The sequence below is a fragment of the Salvelinus alpinus genome, chromosome 28 (assembly GCF_045679555.1).
Source record: "Salvelinus alpinus chromosome 28, SLU_Salpinus.1, whole genome shotgun sequence".
NCBI classification, from domain to species: Eukaryota; Metazoa; Chordata; class Actinopteri; order Salmoniformes; family Salmonidae; genus Salvelinus; species Salvelinus alpinus.
In genome coordinates this window covers 12,920,099-12,934,534 of record NC_092113.1, presented here as the reverse complement: position 1 = coordinate 12,934,534, position 14,436 = coordinate 12,920,099, and the positions used below count along the sequence as shown (strand labels likewise).

Genomic DNA, 14,436 nt, shown 5'->3' with positions numbered 1-14,436 from the left:
TTCGTTTGAAAATACACGAATTTCTGTGCTACTTAATTCGTGCGAAAATACACGAATTTCTGTGCTACTTAATTCGTGCGAAAAGACACGAATTTAACCAGTAGGCGATACACAAGCCGTTGCAACAACCATAGACGCGATCGCCTGTATTTATTTATTTATTTTACGTTATGAATATATAGATATTTTGTCTTTTTTTAACAATTTAACCATAAGAGGTTATATATATATTGTCTTTATTTAATCCCTATTAAAACATTGTGGTTTTATGCCTATATGTACTGTTTTCGATTTTTCTGAACAGACTTTTCAGGATAGAATGAATGTAAGCAATGCATGATGGTTAATGGTGTTTTATTCGGATGTAGTTCCATGTATTTCTTAAAAAATAAACGTGTAAACCATTTTTATTGAACAGAATGTAACTGAAAATACAATGGCAGCCTTGCCATTGTCCATCAATAACAAAACTTTTTTTTTTCGTATAACATTTGGGGAAACGTATGCAGTCATTGTAGTCTTACATTTTGTTGGCCAACCAAAATTACCAAAACGTTAACCCGTAATAAGGCTAGGGTGGCTGAGTGTAAATACATGGCTCTGAGTGTAAGCACCTTTTCACTAGAAACGTTCTTGTGTTCAAATTACCGTCAGTGCGAAATAGCTAGAAAGCTTTCGTATTTCCACTTGGCTGCACCTACGGTTACGATAACGATAAATCAAGTGCAATACCTGCGTCGACCTGTGTCGAGCAGCAAAACACCGGAAAGCTTCTAGCCTACCGGAAAGTTACAAGAAGAACAAGAATAGTTACCTCATCCGGTCATGTGACACTCTGGATGCCAGAGCAATTTCAACCGTTTTGAAAAATGACGCCTGGTAACCCCAAAAAAATACCAGGTGCATGAAAAGTTTGGACTTAGAATATTTTTTGAAAACCTCCATAAATCACTCAGGCCATTGACTCGAGAAGAAAAAACATAAAATATTTTCCAGAAGAAAAAACAATATTTTTTGAAAACCTCCATAAATCACTCAGGCCAGCACCCATTGATTTGGGGCGGTAGTATAGCGCTCCCAGAGCGGGTATGGAAGTCTGGATCCCCCCTAAAAGCATTTAAGGCTCTGTGTGTCTTTAAGCACCATACTTTTTCACTCCATCCTTGCTGTGTGTGTGTGTGTGTGTGTGTGTGTGTGTGTGTGTGTGTGTGTGTGTGTGTGTGTGTGTGTGTGTGTGTGTGTGTGTGTGTGTGTGTGTGTGTGTGTGTGTGTGTGTGTGTGTGTGTGTGTGTGTGTGTGTGTGTGTGTGTGTGTGTGTGTGTGTGTGTGTGTGTGTGTGTGTGTGTGGAGAGAGCTTTTCTTTGACATCTGTTTAGCGAAATTACTGATTTACAGTTCATGAGGGTTGACCGATTCACACATTTAAAGTTTTGGAAAGATCTGACTTTTTTAAACCTTCGAAACAGCACCTATGACCCCATTTTAAGGCACTTCTGGTTGGCACAGGAAGCTATAAGTAAATACATATCCTGATCGGGGTATGCTTTTACAGAATCCTGAGTTTTAAGTCTATACGTTAAGAACTGACTGATTTACACAGGGTTGAATGCACTATATATCACAAACTGCTGGTTGGGTATGGCAAAACACTTTTAGGGTGATTTTATCACTTCCGGTTGCTCCAGGAAGCTTAGAATCAACACAGGTAGACCTCATAGTGGCTTGATGGATTGTCATTGAAGACAGGTTCATAAGACATTCATAACCCACATAGGCTTCAGGTTGAATTTAGGGGTGCAGGCAATGTGTTCCTATGGGGAGAGATGTCATTGTAAACTGTTTGATGTAAACACCTTCTTTTAACTGTTAAGGGTTAATGCCACACGGTCAATGTTAGGCTTGCACAGAGACCTTAGGTACGTTCCTGAGGTCAAATTGTGCTTCTAAACCTTAACAGTTCTCTCTCTGTCTCCCAAAAGCAAAAGACTTGAAATGTAGGTCAAGGGTCATCTTCTTGTCACTGTCGCTGCGCTCAGACCGAGCAAGCTACGGTCAAGCGGGGCATCTCGTTGAACTCGGCACGGCTATGGTGATGTCATTTTTAGTGGTGATTTCAGAATGCTATTTTGGTGGTTTTTCACTGTTGAAACATATTGCAAATGCACAAAAGTCAACTAGCAAGTCAGTGTCCATCAGCCAATTAGATATTTTCAGACACCAAACTGATACCATCTGACTCCAAACTCACTTTTTCCAACTCGTTTAGAAGCCAACTATCACATATTTCAGAGCAGGCCCAAAATTCACAGCGCATTCCATTTAAACCATAATAAAACAAATAATACGTAGTTATGTTCTAGCTGCGGGTCCAGTTTTCACATTATGTTTAGCCCTATGTGAGGCGACCTCGAATCCCAAGTTTCGGCTCGATAGGTCATTCGGTGCCCGAGCAAAACCTTAATTGGTGCTGAAATTCCACTTTTTTCCATGCCTTGCTACGGGGTCCTTGAATGAGCTATCGGACAGAAATGTCGGGGTCCGTCTCTATGGGCCGAGCCGGTTTCAATGCACCTAGTCTTGCAACTCTGGGACTTTTCTAAATGTCACCATTTTGTAATGCTCAAAATGAATTGAAGTCAATGCAAATGCACCGAGGCTTTTTATCGGTCCGAGAACCTTCTAGAGCCACATAACTCACCGTGCTTAATCGACCTGAGCTCTAGAACAGGTTTGTAAAGTTTCAGAACTCTAGGTCTGACGGTTCTTTAAAAGTTCAAACAAAAGTAACTATTGCAGGCACTGTCTGCCTCTAAGCCCCTCAGTGTGTCACTCCATCCTTTCTGTGTGGGTGTGTAAATTTTTCCTTGAAATCTGATGGGATGAATGACTGATTTACAGTTCATGAGGGTTGCCTATTGACATATATTAAGTTTTGGAAAGATTTGACTTTTTTAACCCTTCGAAACAGCCCTTTTGACACCAATTATGGCACTTCCGGTTGGCACAGGAAGCTGAAAGTAAACACATATCCTCATTGGAGTGGGCTTTTACAGAATCCTGAGTTTTAAGTCTATACGTTAAGAACTCACTGATTTACATAGGGTTGAATGCACTATTTCTCTCAAACTGCAGGTTGGGTATGGCAAACACTTTTAGGGTGATTTAAAATCGAATCTTTAGAATCGACACAGGTAGACCTCATAGTGGCCTGATGGATTGTCATCGAAGACAGGTTCATAAGGCATTATTAACCCACATAGGCTTCAGGTTGAATTTAGGGGAGCAGGAAATGTATTCCTATGGGGAGACATGTCATTGTAAACTGTTTGATGTAAACACCTTCTTTTAACTATCAAGGGTTAATGCCACACGGTCAATGTTAGGCTTGCACAGATCGGGAGGACCTTAGGAACGTTCCTGAGGTCAAATTGTGCTTCTAACCTTAACGGTTCTCTCTCTGTCTCCCAAAAGCAAAAAAATATGAAATTGAGGTCAAAGGGTCATTTGGGTCCTTCTTCTTGTCCCTGTCGCTGCACTCAGACCGAGCTAGCTACGGTCAAGCGGGGCATCTCGTTGAACTCGGCACGGCTATGGTGATGTCATTTTTAGTGGTGATTTCAGAATGCTATTTTGGTGGTTTTTCACTGTTGAAACATATTGCAAATGCACAAAAGTCAACTAGCAAGTCAGTGTCCATCAGCCAATTAGATATTTTCAGACACCAAACTGATACCATCTGACTCCAAACTCACTTTTTCCAACTCGTTTAGAAGCCAACTATCACATATTTCAGAGCAGGCCCAAAATTCACAGCGCCTTCCATTTAAACCATAATAAAACAAATAATACGTAGTTATGTTCTAGCTGCGGGTCCAGTTTTCACATTATGTTTAGCCCTATGTGAGGCGACCTCGAATCCCAAGTTTCGGCTCGATAGGTCATTCGGTGCCCGAGCAAAACCTTAATTGGTGCTGAAATTCCACTTTTTTCCATGCCTTGCTACGGGGTCCTTGAATGAGCTATCGGACAGAAATGTCGGGGTCCGTCTCTATGGGCCGAGCCGGTTTCAATGCACCTAGTCTTGCAACTCTGGGACTTTTCTAAATGTCACCATTTTGTAATGCTCAAAATGAATTGAAGTCAATGCAAATGCACCGAGGCTTTTTATCGGTCCGAGAACCTTCTAGAGCCACATAACTCACCGTGCTTAATCGACCTGAGCTCTAGAACAGGTTTGTAAAGTTTCAGAACTCTAGGTCTGACGGTTCTTTAAAAGTTCAAACAAAAGTAACTATTGCAGGCACTGTCTGCCTCTAAGCCCCTCAGTATGTCACTCCATCCTTTCTGTGTGGGTGTGTAAATTTTTCCTTGAAATCTGATGGGATGAATGACTGATTTACAGTTCATGAGGGTTGCCTATTGACATATATTAAGTTTTGGAAAGATTTGACTTTTTTAACCCTTCGAAACAGCCCTTTTGACACCAATTATGGCACTTCCGGTTGGCACAGGAAGCTGAAAGTAAACACATATCCTCATTGGAGTGGGCTTTTACAGAATCCTGAGTTTTAAGTCTATACGTTAAGAACTCACTGATTTACATAGGGTTGAATGCACTATTTCTCTCAAACTGCAGGTTGGGTATGGCAAACACTTTTAGGGTGATTTAAAATCGAATCTTTAGAATCGACACAGGTAGACCTCATAGTGGCCTGATGGATTGTCATCGAAGACAGGTTCATAAGGCATTATTAACCCACATAGGCTTCAGGTTGAATTTAGGGGAGCAGGAAATGTATTCCTATGGGGAGACATGTCATTGTAAACTGTTTGATGTAAACACCTTCTTTTAACTATCAAGGGTTAATGCCACACGGTCAATGTTAGGCTTGCACAGATCGGGAGGACCTTAGGAACGTTCCTGAGGTCAAATTGTGCTTCTAACCTTAACGGTTCTCTCTCTGTCTCCCAAAAGCAAAAAAATATGAAATTGAGGTCAAAGGGTCATTTGGGTCCTTCTTCTTGTCCCTGTCGCTGCACTCAGACCGAGCTAGCTACGGTCAAGCGGGGCATCTCGTTGAACTCGGCACGGCCTGGAGATAATGGCAATGCCATTTCAGGCTTTGTGTGTCTTTAAGCACCGTACTTTTTCACTCCATCCTTTTATCCCCTTTTCTTCATGGTATCCAATCGCTAGTAATTACTATCTTGTCTCATCGCTACAACTCCCGTAGGGGCTCAGGAGAGACGAAGGTCGAAAGCCACGCGTCCTCCGAAGCACAACCCAACCAAGCCGCACTGCTTCTTAACACAGCGCGCCTCCAACCCGGAAGCCAGCCGCACCAATGTGTCGGAGGAAACACCGTGCACATGGCCCCCTTGGCTAGCGCGCACTGCCCCCGGCCCGCCACAGGAGTCGCTGGAGCGCGATGAGACAAGGATATCCCTACCGGCCAAACCCTCCCTAACCCGGACGACGCTAGGCCAATTGTGCGTCGTCCCACGGACCTCCCGGTCGCGGCCGGCTGCGGCAGAGCCTGGGCGCGAACCCAGAGACTCTGGTGGCACAGCTAGCACTGCGATGCAGTGCCCTAGACCACTGCGCCACCCGGGAGGCAGATCTGACCTTTTTAACCCTTCGAAACTGACCCTATGGCACCATTTGAAGGTACTTCCGGTTGACATAGGAAGCTGAAAGTGAACACATATCCTCCTTGGGGTAGGCTCTTATATAATATTGAGTTTTAAGTCTTTATGTTAAGAACTGACTTATTTACAGAGGGTTAAATGAGTGTGTGTTATTTCATAAAATCACATAAAATCACAGAATTCTGGCAGAGCTTCGAGACCCACTTAAAAAATGTTCGTCTGAACACACTGCAACTGGATCTGTAACTTTTTTTTTTTAACTCCTTTTTGTGAACATTACCAATTTGTCAATGTACGATTTCTCTTAAATTACGATAGATAAATGGCTGGTTCTTTTTTTCCTGACACCGTATGCTTATGTACTTTGACGTGAAGCGGTCAAATTAGCACCCTACTTTGCGTTTTTGACCTTTAATCACAGAAAAATGGCCATAACTCAAAAAGCGTTGAGGCCTCGACGCCATCTTGTTCGGGGCCAACTGTCCATTACGTCTTCGAAATATTTTCCGTTTAGGAGAAAAGGCCACATGCATTTGCAATGTGCTTGTGCATTTGCAATATTATTTATTTTCCCTCTGGTGGGAATTTCCGAGACTGCGGAAAAATGACAAAAATGTGTTATTTTTATAAAAGGAAACCGAACGTCCGAGAGATTTCGTTTGATGACTTCCTGAAAGATCTCTCCCCCGCGCACGGCCCGACGCCGTCCGCGAATTTTAGAAACGTTGCAGGACGTCTAGTAAGGGACCTTATATTTGCAATGTGGCGTTTCTCACTAACCATATGGCGAGTGCTAAAATGTTCCCTTAAGGTATGGAAAGGCCTTGGAAAGGCCATAAGTGTAAGCCAACATAATTCATTATTTTACATTAACATGTAATACATGCATTATGAAGAAAATGGTGTAATTTAGGCTCCACGAAATATGAAATGGGTTATGAAGAAAATCGTGTATGGTTGCCTACATGACAAAAAGGCGTTCTGATTACAAGTGCACCAGTATCCAAAGTATTAAGCGAAATTAAGCACAGAAAACAGCATTGGCATTAATAAAACAATATTTCCCACGAATTAAGTCGCACGTAAATGTGCGTCTTTTCTCAAAAATTCTGTTCAGCAAGTCTAAAACAGTACATATAGGCATACAACGACACATTTTAAAACATGGTTAAACAAAGACAACATTTCTGTATATTCATGACGTTGAATTAGCCATTAAGAAGAACAAAAATGAAATACAAATGATCGCGTCTACATGGTTGTTGCAACGGCTTGTGTGTCGCCTACTGGTTAAATTCGTGTCTTTTCGCACAAATTAAGTAGCACAGAAATTCGTGTATTTTCGCACGAATTAAGTAGCACAGAAATTCGTGTATTTTCAAACGAATTGAACCACCCCAAAAATGCACAAAAACGCACGAAATCTGCTGAAATACATTTTGTACATATATGCGCGAATTGAATGTGAGACTGTGTTGCCCTAGTTGTGTATTGCCGCTTTCCATGTTGTCTGTAGCTTGTGAGGTTTGGAAACATTTTGTTGCTTTTATGGATTTTGTCTTGTTGCTTTTTGTGCTATGTTGCTCTGTCTGCATGCTACGTCTTGCTTGTCCTATGTTGCTCTGCGTGTGCTCACTGCTCAATGATTGTCTGTAGCCAAATGGTGTACTGTAGCCAAATGGTGTACTGTAGCCAAATGGTGTACTGTAGCAAAATGGTGTACTGTAGCCAAATGGTGTACTGTAGCCAAATGGTGTACTCTAGCAAAATGGTGTACTGTAGCCAAATGGTGTATTGTAGCCAAATGGTGTACTGTAGCAAAATGGTGTACTGTAGCCAAATGGTGTACTGTAGCCAAATGGTGTACTGTAGCCAAATGGTGTACTGTAGCCACACACAGTTTGTAGGCAAGTACAGATCTTCAAATCAAATGTTATTTGTCACATGCGCCGAATAAATCAGGATTAGACTTTAACGTGAAATGCTTGCTTACGATCCCTTCCCAATGACGCAGAGTTAAAAAAAGAATAATACAAATCAAAATAGTAACACAAGTGGAGTAAAATACACAATAATTAATATATCCAGTTGAAGTTGGAAGTTTACATACACCTAGGTTGGATTCATTAAAACTCGTTTTTCAACCACTCTACACATTTCTTGTTAACAAACTATAGTTTTGGCAAGTCAGTTAGGACATCTACTTTGTCCATGACACAAGTCATTTTTCCAACAAATTATTACAAATTACAGATTATTTCACTTATAATTCACTGTATCACAATTCCAGTAGGTCAGAAGTTTACATACACTAAGTTGACTGCCTTTAAACAGCTTGGAAAATTCCAGAAAATTATGTCATGGCTTTAGAAGCTTCTGATAGGCTAATTGACATAACTTGAGTCAATTGGAGGTGTACCTGTGGATGTATGTCAAGGCCTACTTTGCTTGACATCATGGGAAAATCAAAAGACATCAGTAGACCTCCACAAGTCTGGTTCATCCTTGGGAGCAATTTCCAAACGCCTGAAGGTACCACGTTCATCTGTACAAACAAGTATAAACACCATGGGACCACGCAGCCGTCATACCGCTCAGGAAGGAGACACAATCTGTCTCCAAGAGATGAACGTACTTTGGTGCGAAAAGTGCAAATCAATCCCAGAACAACAGCAAAGGACATTGTGAAGATGTTGGAGGAAACAGGTTAAAAAAAACAGGTATCCACAGTATAACGAGTCCTATATCGACATAACCTGAAAGGCCGCTCAGCAAGGAAGAAGCCACTGCTCCAAAACCACCATAAAAAAGCCAGACTATGGTTTGCAACTGCATATGGAGACAAAGATCGTACTTTTTGGAGAAATGACCTCTGGTCTGATGAAACAATAATAGAACCGTTTGGCCATAATGACCATCGTTATGTTTGGATGAAAAAGAGGGAGGCTTGCAAGCCGAAGAACACCATCCCAACTGTGAAGCACAGGGGTGGCAGCAGCATGTTGTGCGGGTGCTTTGCTGCAGGAGGGACTGGTGCACTTCACAAAATAGATGGCATCATGAGGAAGGAAGATTATGTGGATATATTGAAGCAACATCTCAAGACATCAGTCAGGAAGTTAAAGCTTGGTCACAAATTGGTCTTCCGAATGGACAATGACCCTAAGCATACTTCCAAAGTTGTGGCAAAATGGCTTAAGGACAACAAAGTCAAGGTATTGGAGTGGTCATCACAAAGCCCTGACCTCAATCCAATAGAACATGCGTGGGCAGAACTGAAAAAGCGTGTGCGAGCAAGGAGGCCTACAAACCTGACTCAGTTACACCAGGTTCGTCAGGAGGAATGGGCCAAAATTTCCCCAACTTATTGTGGGAAGCTTGTGGAAGGCTACCCAAAACATTTGACCCAAGTTAAACAATTTAAAGGCAGTGCTACCAAATACTAATTGAGTGTATGTAAACTTCTGACCCACTGGGAATGTGATGAATGAAATAAAAGGTGAAATACATATTATTATTATTCTGACATTTCACATTCTTAAAATAAAGTGGTGATCCTAGCTGACCTAAAACAGGGTATCTTTACTGGGATTAAATGTCAGGAATTGTGAAAAACTGAGTTGAAATGTATTTGGCTAAGGTGTATGTAAACTTCCGACTACAACTGTATATAGGGAGTACCAGGACCAGATCAATGTACAGGGGTACAAGGTACATATATACATGGAGGCAGGGTCAAGTGACTATGCAACAGGATAGATAATAATACAAATAATAAAATACAGAACAGAATCGCAGCAGCATATGAGTGTAAACGTGTGTGTGTATGGTGTACGTGTGTGTATGAATGTTTGTGTGTTTAATCCATCAGTTTAAGCTAGCAATATCAGTTATTTTTCATTGGATGCGTCTCAATCCACCACATCCGCCTATGTAACACTTCCTCATCTGCGGTGAAAAGTTGACAGATTATGAAATATTATGACCCCTCTATGGAAAGATGAGACTCTCACGAACATGATGGTGTTCTCTGTTTTCTCTACGACCCCCACAATTGTTTTTCGACTCGTGAGGTGAGACTTGTGAACACGTACATGTCAGTTGTTTTGCTCTAGGACGCCCACAGGCCTCACACGACTTGTTTGAAGGTCCCCCGGTACCGGTCTAAGAAGCATGGAAGTACAATACAGTACATATGGAGACTGTTTAGTGAAATTGAATAAGGGGTTAAATACACACAAAAAATAACAAATGTTTCCAGATCTCTTTTATGTCTATTAGATATAGGATATACATATTTTTGGGGGGTGACTATCTGTTGTTCCATGTTGTGAATCTGTTATTCAATGCGTTTGTATGGGCTAATAGCAGTAAGGCAAAAATGTTCATCAAATTATTATTATTATTATTTTAAATTATAGTTCAAGGGGTCTTAAATATCCACCCCTTTTTTTCAAAATTACATACCCAAATCTAAAATTCAAATTCAAATGGCAAAATTCTCCTTGGTATGACCTCCAAATAAGGGGTTAAGTACTTTCCCTGACAAATCCTTCCACCATAGTTTTCCAGATTTCAGCTGTTTTGTGGCTCATCCAGTAGGACCCCCCCCCCCCCCCCCCCCTCTGTTTATGTTGATGCATCTCATCTTCCCAGATCTCTCTCTCTCTCTCTCTCTCTTTCTCTCTCTCTCACACACACACGCAATAACCACCTTATTATAGTTATGGGCATACTGTGTACATTGGCTGATATAGAAAACTTGTCACATAAGATAGTGGAGGGATGGGATTAGGGACAGAGGAAGGATTTACTGTATCTCAGTGGACGACTGCTGCTGCTGTTGCTGTATCAGACTGTTGTTCTGCCTGAAATGTTCTGCCTGCCCGCCTCTGCTGTCTTGAATTTCCACTGGTTCTGTCATAGTGGAATGATTGATTTTATCTTTGATACAAAACATAAGAGAACCCATCAATCCTACAAGTATTGGATAACTTCAGTCTTTTCTAATGCTTTGAACATACAGATAAACATATTGTAAATTATTATTGTCTGTGGTGGCAAAATTGCTGTTATATTGTTTATTCAGTGTATCTAGCCATTTAACTAACGTCATATAATGTATTAATGAGACTTGCTCCTTCTGCCAGAAAACTTCCCCTTTGTCTACGTGACTGACTCATGGTTCTGGACTTACAGCCAAATGCTGAACTAAGATGTGAGAGACGAGCAAGACAAATGGTTTCATTTGTCACTAACTGGTCTTTTGACCAATCAGATCTGATTTTTTGCCAATAATTGGTCAAAATATCAGAATTGGGCTCCCTAACAGGCTTAAACATCAGTAGATGTCCAGAAGCATGGAACCAAGCCCACTAACTGCTCCATATTCAACTCGGAGCTCTTAAAATCAAAGTCTGCAGCTGCTTATACTATAAACCTATTATTAGGTTTATAGTATATACATTTTTATTTTTTATTTTCAAAAAGCTATTCTAAATACGATTCTGAGACAGCTGGAGGTAAAGCACAATTTTTTAAACCTCTCAGATTAGTTACTGAGGAAGTGATCTGTTGTTGTGGAATAATGGTATGTACAGGGTTTAATGCATCTCTTGTTGACATACTTCAGTCCTCCAGACAGGGATATAAGGCTCAATTCAATCAGTACTGCGGAAGTTCAGTGTTATAGCGCAATTTAAATGTAAAGATCATTTTGAATTGAGCCCACGTATGCAGATGAAAGCATCTCCGCGAACACGGGAGCATTAACATTACATTTCAATCACACTATAGCACTAAACATCCACAATATGGATTGAATCGAGCCCATAATGTTAACCATCACTGTATGCTAAACAACTCAATGAGGTCAAATACTGTTTTTCACCTCATGACATATTTGATATGTCATAATATGACACATTATTACAAATTCTAGTTAGAGTTGTCTGTGAATTGCACCATATACCTATAGCACTGTACATACACTTTTCTGTATTAGTGTGAATCAATAATGATGTGAAATGGTCAAGTCATTAGCTTTAATTCATGCCAACAAAACAAACATAGCATCCACATAATTACTGTAACATTGATTTCAAATGTTGGATGACTGAAGAACAACTACAGTACAGAAAAGCTAGGACATATTCATTCATCCTCAACTGGACATGACTCATTCATCCCCAGTTGACATGATCAACACTCAAATCACAAAAGATCTACTAATAATCATTAACAATATTTGAATTACCTTCAGTTTCATTAAGATTCTCAGACTTGTATTCTATCCATAAGTGATTACCCTCATACTAAGAGGGATAAACTATTCAAAAAATACAATGTGGGTTTGTTTTGTTCTGCACACATAATGTTGGTTGCATATTTTTTTTTTACCACAGAAAACAAATACTCCCATAAACAAATACTCCCATAAATAATGCTAGATAATAATGTTGATGGCATTAATTTGTTTAAGCTGAGGGATAGCAGTGCAGGTTCAGCCCTTGGAATTGATATTTCAATAATATTAAAGATTTAATATAGCATATTAAAGATCCACTCCAATTTTTTTTACATTTCCTGTTGAAAAACAATATCCCACATATGAACACAGTAATGTAGACACACGTAAGGGTCGAAAAATAGGTTTTGAGCAAAATAGTCTTTTTCAGATACATGTGCAAACATCATTAAGTAGGCCATTCAAGGAGTTGGTCTTATGGCGCCTTCTGATGTCATCGGCCTCCCCCTTGCTTACAGGAACAATAGAGGAGCAATAGAGAACAAAAGAAGAAAGGCCCCACCCCTCCACTTGTACCATGTAATGAGGATATCTGGACCACCTATTGAGATGTGCCTTTGTTAAGTAAATCAGGTGAAAAAACGAGATTAATCGGAAACTGGAGTGCGACATTAAATATTATTACATTATTAATATTACAAATTTAGTAAAGTGACTGAAAACCTACCATTGTTATCCGTCCACATACTTATCCATCCACATCCATAGCATCGGAAAAATATAGCTCCATTCACAACTAAAGTGCATGAGTGACATACAGTAAGTATAAATACGATATGGTTTATCCAATTCAGGGTTGGGTGTGAACCAACCGATCTGTCACAACATTATATCTAAGAAGCACATTGGAAATCACTGTAGTGGTACTTTGTTATTTTACTTTTTTTTATGAGCTAGGGTTCAACATTGCACAATACAACAGGTAGAACAATTGGACACTGGTAAACTCTACCTCTGTAGTTAGTGATCTGCTGTTATTTTAGTTGGAATGTGAGTACTGAATGACCATAGACTTTGATCAATATGTATACGCATTTGAGGTAACTAACAAAGTACATCATGGAATGTTAAAGCAATGTGGTATCAATTAGCTTACTAGTAAACAATGTCTATTTCGAAGCTAGTAACAAAGTAGCATTGGGAAATCATTCAAATTCATGCAAATATTTTTGTTCTTGTACATCTATTTCTACATCTAAACTCATACAAGACATGTCAATGTATCGAAAGATGCACAGCAAAAAATACATATTATAATGATATGGATTTCAATAACACAATAGTTATTGCAATATTTCAAAACGCTTTCTCTCTAACGCATTATGTTTTTGGACTGATTTAACTAAACAGGCATAGTTAAGTCGTGCATAAATTCATCTCAAATTATGACAATACAGCAAACACACAGCATATTGTCTAGGAAATAGTCATTAGTATGCTGTGGTAAACAAAGGAAGCAAAGCATATCAGTAGAAACAGTCAAATTTAAGAATAAAACACTTTCTCCTCTTCTTATTGTTTTGAATATCATGGTTTCATTGGGAACTTTACTTCTGTCAGTTGTTATTCATAATCCACCAAGATGCTGAAAAAACAAATTAACAAAATAAATAGAGTGATCATTTACGTATGAGCATCACATTTATAATCTATTGACAACAATATACTGTATGAACATCAAAAAACGGCATGCATTACCACATCCTCTCCAGTGGGTTTGAGTCTTTGTCCCTCTGAGGTCCCAGAGCCATTCCTTATCTCTTCTTTCACCCATCCCTACCTCATCCACTCCCAAAAATCCATCCCCCTATGACACTAACCTGGGAGGAGCATGGTGGCAACCATTTCAGGGTCCTCCAGTACGTCAATGATGCAGCGCTGGAATGTCTTGCTGATGGGGGACTGCAGGTAACTGTAGGAGGAAGGGATGGAGAGAGGGGACAGAGGAGTCAATGGGTGGCCCTGGACTGTCAGTGCTTTGTCAAACCGTCAATAAGGCTTTGTAGAAGGTCTTTAAGTCCAACAGCATTGCAACATCCCATCTTAATCAAGGCATTTTGTAGGAAAACTGAATTTGGAAGAACTCTGAATGGCTATATTTGGGTGCAAATCCATTTTCATTCAGTCAATTAATTTGAAACTGTTGGGACTACACTCTTAGAAAAAAGGGTTTCTTCGGCTGTCCCCATAGGAGAACCCTTTTTGGTTCCAGGTAGAACCCTATGTGGAAAGGATTCTACATTGAACCCAGAACCAAAATGATTCTTCCTAGAACCAAAAAGGGTTCTTCTATGGGGACAGCGAAAATAACTATTTTAGGTTCTAGATAGCACCTTTTTTTCTATGAGTGTACAGAATACTTGATGTACCTCATCCAGGAGAGACGGTCTTGCCAGAACTCGTACATGATGAAGCAGGATCTCTCTGGAAGAGTCTGGACAGACACACTGTGGGACAAGGAAGTCACAAGTATATTGCTA

General features: G+C 40.1%; 1 protein-coding gene across 1 annotated transcript in view; it reads right to left on the bottom strand.

Moving 5' to 3' along the window:
* Window positions 1-11,679: 11,679 nt before the first annotated feature.
* The window catches only part of LOC139557212 (N-terminal EF-hand calcium-binding protein 1-like), a 42,277-nt gene continuing 39,520 nt past the window's right edge, over window positions 11,680-14,436 (bottom strand). The window contains exons 11-13 of the mRNA XM_071371717.1: window positions 14,326-14,403; window positions 13,777-13,868; window positions 11,680-13,541 (exon numbers count right to left, since the gene is read on the bottom strand). Of these exons, the coding sequence (XP_071227818.1) occupies window positions 13,513-13,541; window positions 13,777-13,868; window positions 14,326-14,403 (199 nt within the window). The 3' untranslated portion in view covers window positions 11,680-13,512. The remainder of the gene's footprint in view (window positions 13,542-13,776; window positions 13,869-14,325; window positions 14,404-14,436) is intronic.